The sequence below is a fragment of the Globicephala melas genome, chromosome 11 (assembly GCF_963455315.2).
Source record: "Globicephala melas chromosome 11, mGloMel1.2, whole genome shotgun sequence".
NCBI classification, from domain to species: domain Eukaryota; kingdom Metazoa; phylum Chordata; class Mammalia; order Artiodactyla; family Delphinidae; genus Globicephala; species Globicephala melas.
The window spans coordinates 7,881,551-7,896,969 of record NC_083324.2 but is presented as its reverse complement, the minus strand read 5'-3'; the positions used below and the strand labels follow the sequence as shown (position 1 = coordinate 7,896,969).

Here is a 15,419-nt window from a genome sequence, read left to right as displayed (position 1 = left end):
CAGCTCAGAGCAGCTCTTTAAGAGGAAAGGGGACTAAAGGGAGAGAGTGAGAGAGGGGTAGGAAGCACGGCTCATTCTCCGTTTTATCCAAGAAAGGTCCTTAGTGGCCGGAGGCTGGGCCCCAGGCCCAGGAAACTAGACCAGGAATGAATTGTCTTTGGTCAGTTTTAAATGAACATCTTGCTGGTTCATTCCTAAAAGAGACTGAACACCAGTAACACATAAAGACAAAAGGCTTGACCTCAGGGTAAGTTGAAGGTTAAGAAACTGTTCTGTGAAGAAAAAAAAAAAAAAAAATTGCCCGTTATCAATGAACTGATCAGTACAGCTTTCGGTAATCGTGATGGACAAGCAGGTAAACACCACTTCCCCTTGTACAACTGGTTATACTGAGGACTACTAACTAGGTTACTACGTTTCCCCCCACGCTCACTGTACAGTTAGGTTTCTGGTACTTGTTTTTTACACTGATCTATCTACTAGGTGCAAAGATTTGGTGAGTGGCATTGGCTGTGATTTCATTGTAGCCTTTTTAAAAATTACAGTTTCACATTTTAACAGTTACTTTCCAGCATTTAAGCAAATACAGCAATATATAGTGGACTAACACAGGCAGGAGTCAGGACGAGAATGCCAATGCTCGTGACAGTGGGCGGGCCTGGATGCGCGTGGAGGGGGCCTGAGACATGCAGGGCGCCAGATGGGTGGGGCAGGGGGAAGGACTTTTCCACGTGGTTCTGCGTCAAGGCTCAGATTCGGAGCTGGATGAGTGAGGTGTGAGCTTCCCTAAATGTGAACTCACCAGCCATTTCCCAATGGAAGAATAGGTGCCTAAAGAAAACAGCAAAGGCTCTGCCCTCAGGTAATTCAGTGAAAGGCAGGCCTATTTTCAATAAGGAAAGATGAAGTTAGTCATTTCAGAGGAAAATCCACATGATCTGACTGGTGTTATGTATTTCAGGCAACAGATCTGTCAATTCAGATTTTCACTTTTCGTCTGGTAGTCATGGCAGAGAACGTGGCATTTTGCACAGGAGGCCACTGCATTTAAGGTCTGCGAGTCTCTCTGGGGTGGACATGAGAAGTCTCTTATCCCACTGAACAGCACAGCCTCCTTGCAAATAAATGACTTTAGGAGCTGGACCCAGCCCCACTCTCAGCCATCTATTAAATCTTGGACAAGTCACAGCCATCCTAAGGCCTTGCTTCCTCTCCTAACCTGTAATATGGGGGTATGTTTATGTGCTAAAAAGACAGAGGGCTCCTAGCTCGTTCTGAGGCTCTTTCATTTCCAGGAGTTACAGGCAAAACAAGGAAGGTCAAGTTTGTCACTGGCCTCTCCCTGGCATTCTCTTTTTGTGCCCTTTCTTATTCTTTCCTCCACTGTGTGCTCTCAAGGCCAGTGCTTCAGGCAAGGCAGCGTGGCTCACCACCCCTATACACCTAGGTAACGTGGCTTCATAGGTCCCCCCGTCTGGGGACCAGAGGAGAGGGCGAAACAATCCAATGGGCTGAAATGGTGATGATGGAATGTCAAGAGGTGATGTACCTGCAGGACTGGGCTTCATGGCTCCTATGAAGCTGGCAGGAAAATTCCACTGCCCACTTCTCAAATGCCATTAGGAGGTTTCAAAAGGATGGCGCTGGATGGTTTTCACCTTAGTGATGACCGTGAAGAGAGCAATCGTGTTGGCACAATGCTTTCTAGGTGGCATGGCTTGCTCGCTTACATTTTTATGGAGCAGGAGACAGAGGTTCAGTGAGGTGGGTGACACGCCCCCCAAACCTAACCCCATATTTTCAATTGAGTTAAATGTGCTGGAGGAGGTGGGCAAAAGGGAAGGGAAAGGGGAGAGGGAAGCTTATTTCATGGCATAAAGTCCACCGAAGCGTTCTCTAGGACGGCAAGTGCCAAGGACTCCCTCCCCGGCCCTGGTCTGAGGTGGGCACTTACGGTCCCGTGTGGTTCATGCAAGAGGCCACCAGCCAGAGCGTGTCACGGCCTGATTTCAAATTAAAATGATGGGACTCAAAGTCTCCTTGCCTGTTTAGTTCCAGATTTTGACACAGTATAATTAGTAGAAAGAGGAAAAGACAAAATTAAATATTTTGAAAATGGTATAAGTTAAACCTCTACAGTTACCACAGATTTATTCCTACAGCGTTTCTAGGTTTTGAAGTGTTCCACACCACTGTTCGGGTTTTTTTTTTCCTTTTTCCCAACCACACATAATACTGCGCTACGATGGGGCTCAGGCTCTCACCATCCCCTCTTCTACAGTCGAACACAGGCCGCTGCAGTCAGGGCTCTTCTCGCCAACGTCCTCCATGCCTTTGGGGTGCAGTTGGTCTTGGCCTCCGTGTGGAAAGGCAGGGTCTCTGGGGTGGACGGGGGGGGGCTCTGTGAAGGGTTCCCCACCTCTGGGAGCAGCCTGCCCGGGGTACCACCTGCCCCACCCTTCCTTTAGGGGCAGACTGTTCTGGAAGGCCACAACTTCTGGAGACAGTGGGAGACTGGTTTTGTTTTTCTGCAGGTTAGTAGTATATTGCTTCATTCGCAGTTACTGTGGGCCTTAAATTCTCCCAGAAAAGTCCCTGCAAATCCCACCAAATAACTCAGCGGGAGATGTTTGGTGGCATGGGTCTGAGGTAAATCTAAGTTTCGTAAAAAGAAAAAGGAGATCCTATATACATTTCATATGTGTGTCCAGATCTAGTATATGTATATAGATGCATAAATATATATATACACACACACACTCCTACAGACACATACGTACATATATACGTGTACATATGCACATACACATACATACACACGTATGGATGCATGTAGAGAGAATGTCGAGAGAATAACTTTCCAGTGACGATACGCGGGTGAAGCCATTTAACATTTGCCACGACCTCGGGAAAGGCTCCGGCTGGGGCGGCTGCTCCTCTCCGCTTGGCCGTCTGTGTGCACACAGGAGGGAGGCCTGTGGATTCATGTGGCTGAAGGTGAGCTGTGGCTCGGGCCTGGGCCTCAGCTCCACACAGACCCGCTCCCAGGCTGACCTTCCGGGCCCTGCCCGACAAGGCCAGGAGCACCGGGAGGACGTGGGAGTCACAGAGGCCACCCTCGGCCACGGCGGGCCACGGCGGGCCGGGGCGGTGCCCGCCACCCCGCAGGTCACATGGTGCCCGACTTGTCGGCCGAGCTGTTGGGGAACATCTTCTCGGTGGGCGTCACGGCCGGGCTGCCCACGCCCGAGCTGCTGCTGCTGCTGGACCGATGCTGGACCACGGGCCGCACCGGCCGCATGGGGGGCGGGCGCAGCTGGGCGCCGGCCAGGCGGGCGGACAGGGCTGGCTTGAAGGTGGTCATCATCTCGGTGGAGGAACTGCTGCTGCGACGCATGGCGGCGTCGGGGTCGCGGATGACGATGGTGTGCAGGGGGCTGGCCGGCTCTGAGCTGATGGGGCCTGGCGGGTTCTTCAGGGGCTCCAGGGTGTCCAGCACCACATCTGGTGCCTGCTTGACTGTGTTCTGCCTCTCCAGTTCCCGCAGCTCGTGCAGAGCTGTGCTCATGGTCTTCTCGATGTCCTGGGGACAGGGAGAGCGCTCGTCAGCACAGAGTCTGGAGGGCTGGGATCTAACCCTTCTGGGGCTGCTACCCAGCTTGTAGGCTTCTTAGGGAGGCTTCCCCACAAATCTCATGGGAGGGATGGAGATTGGATCCCAGGGACTCTTATAACCATAAGGAAAATCAGTGTGAGTATCACAGACCTAGTGGTGGCAGGCTCTGCAGTCAGACAGACCTGGGTTCAAATCCTATTTCTGTGACTTCCCTGCTGTGTGACTGTGGGCAAGCCACCTTACCTCTCTGAGTCACAGAATCCTCATTTGTAGATTACAGACATGTATAATACTGACCTCAAGGGGTTGATGAGTATATTTAATGATATGGTCCCTGCGAAGAGCATGGCATGGCACCTGGTACCTAGTGAGTATTTCCAAATAATGACAATAACAATGACAATAACAGCTAAAACCGAGCACCAATTCAAGCCCCTTCCCCTAACAATTCATTTAATCCTCTCACTTATCTGGTAGGAACTACCATTACGCTCACGTCACACATGAGGAAATGGAAGCTCAGACTGGTTAAGTAACTTGTCCAAGGTCACACAGCTACTTAGCAGCATAGTAGTTCTGGCTCCAGCGTTCATGCCCCTAACTATTATTATTAAAAAATGTATCTCTCCTTTGTCCATAGGAAATTTGTGTGGAGGTTGTATATCAGAATGCTTGCAATGCTCACCCCAGGATGATAGGACTGTTACTTTCTTCTCTGTATTATAATCAGAACAATTTTTTTAAAAATGGGAAATTTAAAAAGCAACAAAAATCTTCATCTGCCTACACAATTCCCAGGGATATTGCGATATTTAAGAGCTCATCAGCATGAGAGCACTTTGAATGACACAGAGAGAGATTCTGGCAGCCCAGAGGGCCGACCTGGGGCTCAGCATTCCAGGAGTGAGCACTGGAGCTGGATGACAGCATTTAACCCAGGAGCCCTGGGCCTGGATGCAGAGCCCAGGTTTGGGAGGGAAAAAGGTTCCTCTGCTACCGCTGCTGGGCAACCTCGGGCAAGTCTCAGTGGCTCCGCACAACACTCGGTCCAGGTGCTGAAAGCCCCCTGCTGGCCGTGAAGATGGGATGAGACAGTGGACGTGATGATACTTTGTGAACTGCTGGATGGTGGTTTTCACACTCCCTTCAGCCAGAGTCCTCGGCTCCCGTGGGGTTTCCCAGGGATGCCTCCACACAGAGGCAGGGGGAGCTGCTCAGGCTGAGCTGGGCCACCGAGAGGACAAGGAGGGACAGAACCGCTGCTGGAAAGTGCTGACCCACCTCAGGCTCCGGGATGACTATTGAGACACACTAGCTTTTCTGCCCTGGGGCAGCTGTGGGAAAACTGAAAGTCTGGTCAGACTGATGGGGCTGGTGCCCACAGGTGTCCTGCCGGCCCCTTCCTCGTCCACGTCTTCTTTCACCTCCTCTCCTCCCCTGTCCTCAGGCAGCTCCTGCCCGCTGGGCCTCCACGACAGGCTCCAATCTGGCCTCCATCAGGGTCCCAGCCTATCATCTTGTTTGGTGAAGAGACTACTGATGATTAGCTAATGGCTAATATTAGCATTTATGCTTCCCCAGGACATTTTATCCTTTGCCCTTAACACTGTCTACTTTAAAGAAGATGCTGTTTGTGCCTTTACCTACAAGGAATAACTGTGGGGCTGTGACGGGGTCCCACCTGACAGGAGAGAAGGCAGTCCTGTCCCAACCTTTGCTACATCCCAACCCTGCAGTGATCAAGCCCGCCTTCCGCGTCTCAGTCTGCTTAAAGTCCCCCACCGACATCACTACTCTGTCTGCTCTACTCCAGCAGGAGCCAAAAGGCAAAACTAATAAATAAAATATAATTATCGCCCCTCCACCACCATCCCCACCACCACCACTCCACCCTCGCAGAGTGTGAGCCAGGAAGACAGCGAGTCCAGAGAAAGATCAGCTGGGGGGTTTAGGCGTGAGCCTTGCGTTAGTCTGAGAGGTGATGCCGTGATCTCAGAGTGGAGCTGCAGAGAGGCGCTGGGGAGCACGGACAGCGGGGGAAAACGATCCCTTTTCACCTCCTCTCGAACGAGACCTTCCCACCTTGGATGGCGGTGCTGCCAGATCCCCAAACTGCCTCTTTAACTGGGCTCCAGTCTAAATCCTAAAAGACATTTTGAGACCAGAGGATTTCAGGTAACTCCACCTACTACTACATAGCTGCCCTCCGCAGCCTGCAATGTCAAGTGCTCATCAGAGCCAATGCTGAGCAGGCTGGAGGCCATCCAGGGGGCCCTTGGCTATTTACATACCGTTTCCCATGCTCTGCTCTCGAATGGCAGCTACCAAATTAGCGTGTGGAGATATGTCTGCAGACAGAAAATGCGAGCGGCATGCCCCACGTGTATTCTTTAGGCCACTCTTGCAAAATGCTCTGTGACTAAAGGTCAAAGAAGTCTGGGAGATGGGTGTGCCCTGCTCTCTTTCTTGAAGATTCACAATGCACATCAACATATTTAATAATGCTTGTTGCAGACAACCCATTCAAATTTGCAAGACCAGCATTCCCCAAACTTTCTTGACCATAGAACACCTTTTTCCCCTCCACTAATACCCCATGGAACCAGTCTGCTGTGGGACCTGCTTTGGAAACAGTGGCGTAGACTTCATTTGATTCTCCGTGTAAAGGGCTCTGGGCCAGGCCTCAGGTGGCCTGACCTTCCAGGTGACGGCGGATGCTAGGGCAATGCTTCCCAAGAGAATGGCCTCCAACAATGGAGGGAGCAGCAGGCTGCCCGGCTGCTCTGCTGGACCCATGCCAAGATGCTGATACCTTGGGAGTGGGCATTGAGACCTGGGGCCAAACTAGATCCTGCGAGGTGTTTCACTTGCTGTGTTGATATCCCTGAGAACCTTTCCTGGCCTCCTCTAGAACACAGCCCCCAAGCTCTCAGCTTTCCCTTCCCCTTGTGAACAGGGATTCAAGGCCACTCTTCACAATACAATCCTAACCGACCCAAAGGTTCTAACTGTCTCTCTTTTCTAAACTGGGAGAAAACACTGGGAAGGGGATTCATAATGGGCATCCTGCCAAGTTCCAGAGGGAAAAATGGAAACTTCTGAACTATGATAAAAGTATCAAAAACACAGGAAAGTAGCTATGCAAATTATTAAACAACTTGAACAAACTGTCTCATAACAATTTCTTAAATGGATGTGTTTGGTTTGCTTGGCAAGTGTAAAAATCACACAGGTTTCTCATCCAGATTTTTAAAAAGTTATTTAAAAAAACACAAAACTCTAAAAGCACTCTTGAAACGCAGAGTCCCCTCATTCAAGACTCCTGACCCAGCTGCCATTTCACAGCTGTGTGTGTTACTGGTTGGCATCTCTCTCTTCTCTAAACCATAAGCTCCATGTGGGCAGGGCCTGGATCCATTTTAGGTCAATTATACTCTCAGTGCCAGCCAGTGATTGCCACACAACAGATGCTCAATCAGTATTTGTCAATAAATGAATAACAAATGAATGAATGAATGACAAGATGAACGAATGAAAACATGAAGAGCACAATCTTGCCATGTTATGGAGACGTCTACCATTACCACATCCCCACATCCGGGAATCCCACCTCTGGCCCTGGAGACTGGGCCCTTGGGTCTTCACAGGAGCCCCAGCCAGCAGTTGCACCCATCCAGCTTCCGCTCCCACAGGGGGGCCAGCTCATTATCTACCTCACGTTCTGGCTTAGCCTGAGCCTGGCCTGAAGGGCGAAGGGGTTCCCCCGTCTGCAGGTGCCCACCCCCTGCCCCTCTGGGTGTCGGCTGGCGCAGACTGCCTTCCCGCCGGCCCTTACTTCTGCCAGGGCCTCGGCCTCCAGGGACTTGTGGTCCCCCAGGCTGCTGTGCCTGGTGGAGCCGCACGTCGACCGGATGCAGTGCCCTTCGGAGAGCGCCTTCTTGTCGGGGTAGTTGATGCTGCCGGCGCTCCCGAACGTCGCCATCCTCCGCTTCTCGGGGCTCTCGATCCGCCCCCGGGAGAGGGGGATTTTGTGGGGACTGCTGGGGCAGGCGGCGGCCCGGGGTGGCGTGTCTATGCTGGGGCCCAGGCCCCGGGGCGGGCTGTGTGTGTCTCCCCCGCTTCGGCGCCTGGGGATGGCTGCTCCATCAGATCGTAACCGCACTCTGCAAAGGAGCCAGGGGGCGGGGCGTGGGGCAGAGGTCAACCCTGGCCAGTGTCACACGGGTCAGCCAACCCCCAGGCCAAACGCTACACACTAGTCTAGGGAGTGGGTATAGTAAAGCCTCGTTCAGCCAGACTCTGCGGTTCTGCAGGGAAGGCACTGTCTGAGCACGTGACTCAGGCCCGCGGGTTTCATCTGCACACACGAAGGAGTCGGGGGCGTTCCAAGCTCCAGCGGGGGTGGTGCCAATTACATAGTGAATCTCGTCTACACGTTAGGTCAGGGCCAGGAGGATTTCAACCTGGGAACACTTCGCTCCGGGTTAGGTGGGCCCATGGTATGTTCTTAAGAGGTTTAGAGGTCTCCATGATTCCAAAGGGCCTCTGACTGGTCTGAGGCATTGAGGCTTGACTATACCAAAGAGTTACCAGCTCCCTGCAAGCTCCCTGAAAGATGGCCCTGGTTTCCGTGGGGCAGCACAGACAACAAGCCTGGTGAAAACAGCGTGGGCTGGGGCTCAGGACACTGGGTTCTAAGCTCAGAAGGCCCCCCTGGGAACTGACCACAGCCCAGTGTTGTCACCAAAGGCTGTTCCTATGAGGCTTTTCCAGACCTTGGACAACTAGTCATTAAGAGTAAAATGTGCATCACTGGAACGCCTTGCGTGCACTTGGATACCTTTCACCCCTCAGGGAGGCCTGTGGTGGAGTGAAAAGGGGACTAGAGTGTCTATCAGGAAGGCGAATTCTTGTCCTGTCTCTGTCACAGACTTTCCAGTGACCTCTTTCAGACCCACTTTATTAATCTGTTAAATGGGCATAATATTCCTTGCCCACCTTCTGAGGGAGGTTCAGTAGGTGGGAAAGCACTTTGAAGAGGTTCTACCCACAGGAGATTTTGCTGTGTCCTATGGAGGGCACTGAAGACTCAAAGGCACTGGTGAGGGGAGGGAAGGCTGGAAGTGGCAAGGGGGCGGGGAAGAGGGGCAGAGTGCGGGAATGGATTGTGACGGGGACCAAGCTCAGTGTGGTCAGCAGCGCTTTAGACCCTGGGCCACCAGCCAAGCTAAGCACCTCCTGTGGGCACCCCAACAGCACCAAAGCATTGGTGTTCGAGAGGAAGAGTACTGGGAAAGAACGAGAAGAAGGTAGATGAAAGAGGACAGAGGGAGAGGGAAATTGAGGCAGGAGAAGATACGGCCCCCCTGGAAGTCAAGGGACCATGACTCTGTCATCTACCTACCCCAACCGCCCATCTGCCCTGATTCTATCACTTATCAGCACCCTGAACCGAACGGAATACACTGAAAAGAGGCACTGGGACTTTTGCTGAAATAACTTCATAAACATATGTTCCTATTGTGGCTGATTTCTCCGGCTTTATCTGCAAGTGCCCCATGTGTGGGTTGATCCCATGACCTCTCCACCAGAAAAACAAAGAATATGACATTTTGAGAATTCGATTAAGAAAGCAGTGACACACTGCCAGCTTTCCTTTCCAACGTCACATCTTGTGGGGAAGAAGGGGCCACGACAGCCTCCCTCTCTCCCTCCTTCTCTTTTCCTTATTGTATTTTTTTCTTTAAACAGCCACGTGCTTTGGACTATACCTGTAGAGGGAGTGAGGAGCCCAGCTCCGTACCTGGCGGAAAGATCATGTGACAGCCCCGCCCACACGCAGGAGTGAAGAAACTGGCAAATCTGCTCCCACCAAATATGTGCGTGGAGCCGAGTGTCAATTTGCCCCCACGAAGTGGGTGTGAGGCTTCTGTTTCTGCAGTGCACTTCAGGGACTAAGTGAGCTTTACATCTTTAAATATAACAACTTAGGTCTTCAACAGAAAGTGGGGAGGAGGTGTAAGAACTGGAGACAGAGAGGAAAAATACTTGCCAACTTGCAACTCTCTCTTTCCCGTTTATTATTATTTTAAATAAAAAGCATTGGTTGCCAATATGTCTTTCCTCCTCTTTCTCCACCTCTGCCCCAAGCTGGATCACTTTCTACCTGACATTCTAGGCCAGTTCCAGCCAGCCCACCAGCTGTGCCCCATGTCATATCTTGTGGGGAAGAAGGGGCCACAACAACCTCCCTCTTTCCCTCCTGTGCTCTTGCTTCTCCCCAGTCAGACACAAACCGGCACTGTACTAGCCGCAAAGAATGAATCCGCGTTTCCTACCGGCCCATCACCCCCCCAAAGCCGTAATCCGAGATGTGCTCCGTGGGGGACTGGAGGTCGTTTTTGGAGGAGGCCTTGTCGTCCAGCAGTGGCCCACTGCTGGCCTCGCTGTCGGCCTTTTGGCTCAGGCTGTCCGAGAAGGCATCGTCCCTGGGGAGAAGGACAGACGTGAATTGGGAGGGATTCGCTCCAGAGAACCGACCTGTGCTGAGACCTGAGGGGCTGGATCCACACACACCTCGTGGTTGAGCCGCTGCTGCTTCTCCAGCAGGAGGCCCTCTGTGGCACCGCCCGTGCCTACCTTCTCCTCCCCTCATCTAGGCTCTTCTCTCCCAGCTGCTCGAGACTGGGATAAGCTAAAGGGGAGGGTGTGCTGGAGAAATGGGGGAGGGGGCCTGCAAGCTGAGCCCTGGGCGATGAGCAGCAGTTTGGGGGTCCAGCGAGGGAGAAGGAAGGCATCTCCATCCCTCTCCGCACCCGGGGCTTTGAACAGGTGTGAGGGGCCTGGAGCTTGTTGGGGTGCCCTGCCCACCTCCCCCCCATGACCTCTCCCTGCCCTCAGAGGCCTGGGGACATCAGAGAGCTGCTTTGGATCGTCTTGTTGTTTGCCGAGCTCTGGACTTTTCTCTGTCTCCAGACCGTCCCCTTGAGGCCCAGCTTGGTGGCTGCTTCCTTGGTAAATCAGTTCCACCTGAGGCAGACTGGAGCTCGGAGGGAGTGTGTGCAGGAACCTTCACAGGCTTTCAAAGAATGGAAGGTGTAGACTTTCTGGGCATTATGGTGGGGCTAGGTATTTGGGATGTAGGGCTTTTTTTTAATGCCCAAAATTCTTTTTTAAAAAATAGTACCCTCTTAGCTGGAAATGAAGGCATGATCGTTTCTGCCCATCTCCTGAGACAGCCACCTCGGGGTAGAGAATGGTGGGCTATTAAGAGGGGAGTGGGATGGCCACTGGCTACAGGGAAGGCCCAGGAGGGTGGAGGTATATGGCAAGATCCACTGGACACTGAGAACCATAGTGGGTGATAAACGCCCTGGAGGCTGTCAGGTGGGCCGGGATGGTGAGCCAAGGGCACCAAACATTGTCCCTGTGGACTCTGAAGGATGAGCAATTTGCTTATTTGTTAAGTAGGTTACCATTCAAAGGGAGGTTAGACATAATCCATTCTTACGGAAGACCAAGTGTGTCATACCAGGGAGAGCAAAGTGCTGTCATACAATCCAGTACTCCCATTCCTGTGCCCATTCCAGACATCACTAATCAATCATGGCATTCTTCACAGAAGATCTCAATTCCCACTCACATGTCCTGTACAACTATGTACTGATGTGGGATGAGCCCATCCACGCCGTTGTGACGACCCTCCCACCAGTCCTCGGAGGCGCGGTGGTACAGGAGCAGTGAGGCTCCCTTCTTGAAGGACAGCTCACGCGGGGACCGCCCCACGTAGTCAAACTTGGCGATGGCCTCGATCTGCTCCACTTCTAGAAGGAAAGCAAGGGGAAGAGCATCTATGAGGCTAGCAGAAGAGCAGCCCAGGAGCCTCACTCAGATGGCCCTGGCTTCTGTGGGGCAGCACAGACAACAAGCCTGGTGAAAACAGCGTGGGCTGGGGCTCAGGACACTGGGTTCTAGGCTCAGGTCCACTCTCCATGCTGTGATCTCAGGCAGGCCATCTAACTTCCCCAAATGGAAAATGGGGCTGAAATACTACATCCTTACCTTCCACTGCCCTTCTTGTTCTCCACTTTTTAACACTTATTAAAACAATATTATAAGAAATTTCTTTTTCTTCTATCCCTTAATGCCAGCTCTGTTTCCATTTTTCCATGAACCCTTTCCCTCTTTGTTCACTTATAATACCACCAGTGGTTCTTACCTTTTGGGAAGTCAAACAGATGTTATATATGGATTCCCTTCCATGCAAAATATTGTACACAATTTTTAAGGGTTCCCAGAAGCTTCTCTTCAGAGCTCATTGTTATGGACTGAATTCTGTCTTCCCTCAAATCCAAATGTTGCAGCCCTCACTTCCAATGTAATGGTATTTGGAGATGAGGTGTTTAGGAAGTAATTAAGCTTAAGTGAGGTCATAAGGGTGGGGCCCTAATCTGATAGAACTGGTGTCACTCTGAGAAGAGGAAGAGACGTCGGAGATCTCTCTTTCTGTCTCTTCACGTGCACAGTGGAAAGGCCTTGTGAGGACACAGTGAGAAGGCAGCTGTCTACAAGCCAGGAAGAGAGACAACAGCAGAGCCCAACCCTAATGGCACCTTGATCTTGGACTTCTAGCCTCCTGAACTGTGAGGAAATATATTTCTGTTGTTTAAGCCCCTCAGTCTGTGGTATTCTATTATGGCAGCCTGAGCTGACTAACACACTCATCCATGAACTTAATTTGGGGAGCGGGAGAATTCTTATGGGGGCTATAGATCAAGCATATCTCTTTGCACACACACATTTACCCATCAAAGCTTTATTCTTCTCTGGTCAGTGACAGGCCCTGCCTGAGTTAAGCAATGAGAACATAGCTCTTGCCCTTGAGACACTTCTACTGCCCAGCTCTGTCACCTCTTGTTTGTGTGACCGCAGGCAGGTTACATAATTTCTGTACATTTCAGTTGCCTTTAGGAGACTTAAACGATAATCCATGAAAGAAGACAAAAAGATGGCCAACAGGTGCATGAAAAGATGCTCAACATCATTAATCATCAGGAAAATGCAAATCAAAAATCAAAACCATGAGATATCACCTCATACCTGTTAGAATGGCTATTATGAGAAAGACAAGAAACGACAAGAGTTGGCGAGGATGTGGAGAAAAGGAAATCCTTATGCACTGCTGGTGGGAAATAAATTGGTGCAGCCCCTACAGAAAACAGTATGGGGTTTCCTCCAAAAACTAAAAATAGAACTACCATGTGATCCAGCAATTCCACTTCTGGGTATTTATCCACAGAAAATGAAAACACTTAACTTGAAAGGATACCTGCACCCCCAAGTTCATTGCAGCACTATTTACAATAGCCAAGACGTGGAAGCAACCAAAATGTCCATCGACAGATGAATGGATAAAGAAGATTGGTGTATATAAACAATGGAAAATTATTCAGCCATAAAAAAAGAAGGAAATCCTGCCATTTGCAACAACATGAATGGACCTTGAGGGCGTTATGCTAATAAAATAAGTCAGACAGAAGAAGACAAATAGTGTATGATCTCACTTGTATGTGGAATCTGAAATCAAAAACAAACCAAACTCACTGATACAGAGAACAGACTGGTGGTTGCCAGAGGTGGGGGTGGACAAAATGGGTGAAAGGAGTCAAAAGGTACAAACTCCCAGTGATAAGATCAGTAAATCATAGGATGTAATATACAGCACAGTGACTATAAATTGTGCTATATATTTGAAACTTACTAAGAGAGTAGGTCTTAAAAGTTCTCATCATAAGAAAAAAAAAGTAACTATGTGTGGTGATGAATGTTAAACCTGACTTATTGTGGTGATCATTTCATAATATATACATATATCGAATCATCATGCTATACACCCGATACTAATAAACTGTTATATATCAATTATATCTAAAAGAAGAAAGACACGAGACTTCAATACATTAAAAAAAAAAGAGAGAGAGATACGGAAAGTGCTCAGCATAGCACAGACATACAATACATTAGGTATTCAGCTGATAGTGGCTCTTGTGATTATGATTATAATTACTAATGGCTTTAGCTTATGGGGTGGGTCTACACAAAGAAATCTGAGGTGCAGAGAATTTAAGTGTTTTGCTCAAGACCATGCAGCTAGTGATCTTTGGGAAGGAGACTTTTGGGGGAGCAGGACAGTTAAGCCTATGATTTATTTAACCTGTGTTGTAGCTTGTACCCTGAGAAGTGAAAATGGGTAGAAAATGGTAGAAAATGGGTAATGTATAAGTGTTAATGTATTTGTATTTTAAAGCAAGCACAAAGATGTTTAATATTATAAAGAGAATACATATATATACACCTATATAGACAGACAGATCTATTAAATTCTAATAAACAAAAGAGTAACAAAGGTGGCCCCTGCTCTCTCTATCCTGCAGATACCTTCCCTGTGCCGAGCATCCATGGGACTGTCTCTTCTCCTGTCCTCGTGGATTATCTTGATTCTGTCCACGCAGCCTGTCCACCTGTCCACCATGGAGTTTTACACAGGTAAAAAGTGGCAAAGCCACGATACCTGGCTTTGCCACTTTTTACCTGTGTGACCTTGAACAACTTAGTTCTCTTTTCTAAGCCTCCATTTCCTCATCTGTAAAATGGGAATGATAATAATAGTACCTACCTTATAGGGCTGTCATAGGATTAAACGAGTTATTACACATGAAGTGCTTGTAACTGTGCCTGGCACACAATTAGCTTCATATGAGAGTTAGTTGTTGTTGTTACCAGAGCTACTGACTCCTAAGGGCCATGAGCAGCATGGAAATCATCCCTCCCTGTTAATCCCCAACCCATGCATGCACACTAGGACTCCTCTCTGTGAGCAGGTGGCTCAAGAAGACTGGGCCAGTGCCCCCATGAGATGCAGTGGCCTCTTGGTGGACCCAGCCCTCAGTGCCTGGGACAGCCTTCTGCAGACAGCAGGCCTCTGACAGCTAAGTCAGCTTTCCCCAGATGGCTACCTGACAAATGTCTTTACATGCTGCTCTGACATAGTTGATGCAAAATGACAGCCCGGCTAAATGGGTCAAATGAACTCAGATCTGGACTCAGAGTCACCTTCTCAGTAAAATGGAGAGATCTCCGTACTTCTTTCTGCTGCGTCTTTGAATCTCACACCAGCCATGTGTTAGCACCACCTGGTGACCTGTGTGTCTGCCTAGCTACAGAGACAGAAAGGCCGGAGGGCTTTGCAAGCCCATGAACTGAACCCCACGGTCTGCATGCTCTCGGGTTTGACCCCAAGGGCTTCCTCTGATCCCACCCCCCGTAATTTTGAAGGAGCCGACCCGGGCAGAGGCTTGCTCATTTCCAGAGGCTCCAGCAGTCACTGGTGGTGGTCTGGAGTGGCGGGTGGAGGAGCGAGGAAAAGTGGAAAATGTAAGGGGGAGAAGAGAAGAAAAGATGAGTAGAGCTGAGCTGCAAGCTAAGAGAGAGCTCGTGTGTTTGCAGAGGTCACTATGTAATCGTGTGGGGTAGAAACAGTGATAATAGCTACCATTTATTAGGAAGTCTATTATTTGTTTTTTTCACACCTAAAATAGAACATGTGATTCTCCCTCTTACCACTCTCCCACACACCCCTCCCCAAACTTACTTCATTCCCTCATCTTCCCCATCTTAGGAAACAGAACCACCATCTGCCCTGCTGAGGCCAAAGCCCTGCTCTTGGGCAATGCATATCTAATCCATCAGCAGCTCCTTCAAATTGCCCCCTGAATCTGACCAGCCTCACCACCTCCACTGCCAC

General features: G+C 50.0%; 1 protein-coding gene across 8 annotated transcripts in view; it reads right to left on the bottom strand.

The window, feature by feature from the left end:
* Positions 1 to 277: 277 nt before the first annotated feature.
* SRGAP3 (SLIT-ROBO Rho GTPase activating protein 3) overlaps positions 278 to 15,419 on the bottom strand; it is a 333,106-nt gene continuing 317,964 nt past the window's right edge. For all 8 annotated transcript variants that reach the window (XM_070046600.1, XM_070046601.1, XM_060307410.1 and 5 more), the window contains 4 exons: positions 11,259 to 11,439; positions 9,955 to 10,104; positions 7,452 to 7,779; positions 278 to 3,583 (listed from right to left, as the gene is read on the bottom strand). In XM_070046600.1, coding sequence (XP_069902701.1) covers positions 3,170 to 3,583; positions 7,452 to 7,779; positions 9,955 to 10,104; positions 11,259 to 11,439 — 1,073 coding nt within the window. In that variant the 3' untranslated portion in view covers positions 278 to 3,169. The remainder of the gene's footprint in view (positions 3,584 to 7,451; positions 7,780 to 9,954; positions 10,105 to 11,258; positions 11,440 to 15,419) is intronic.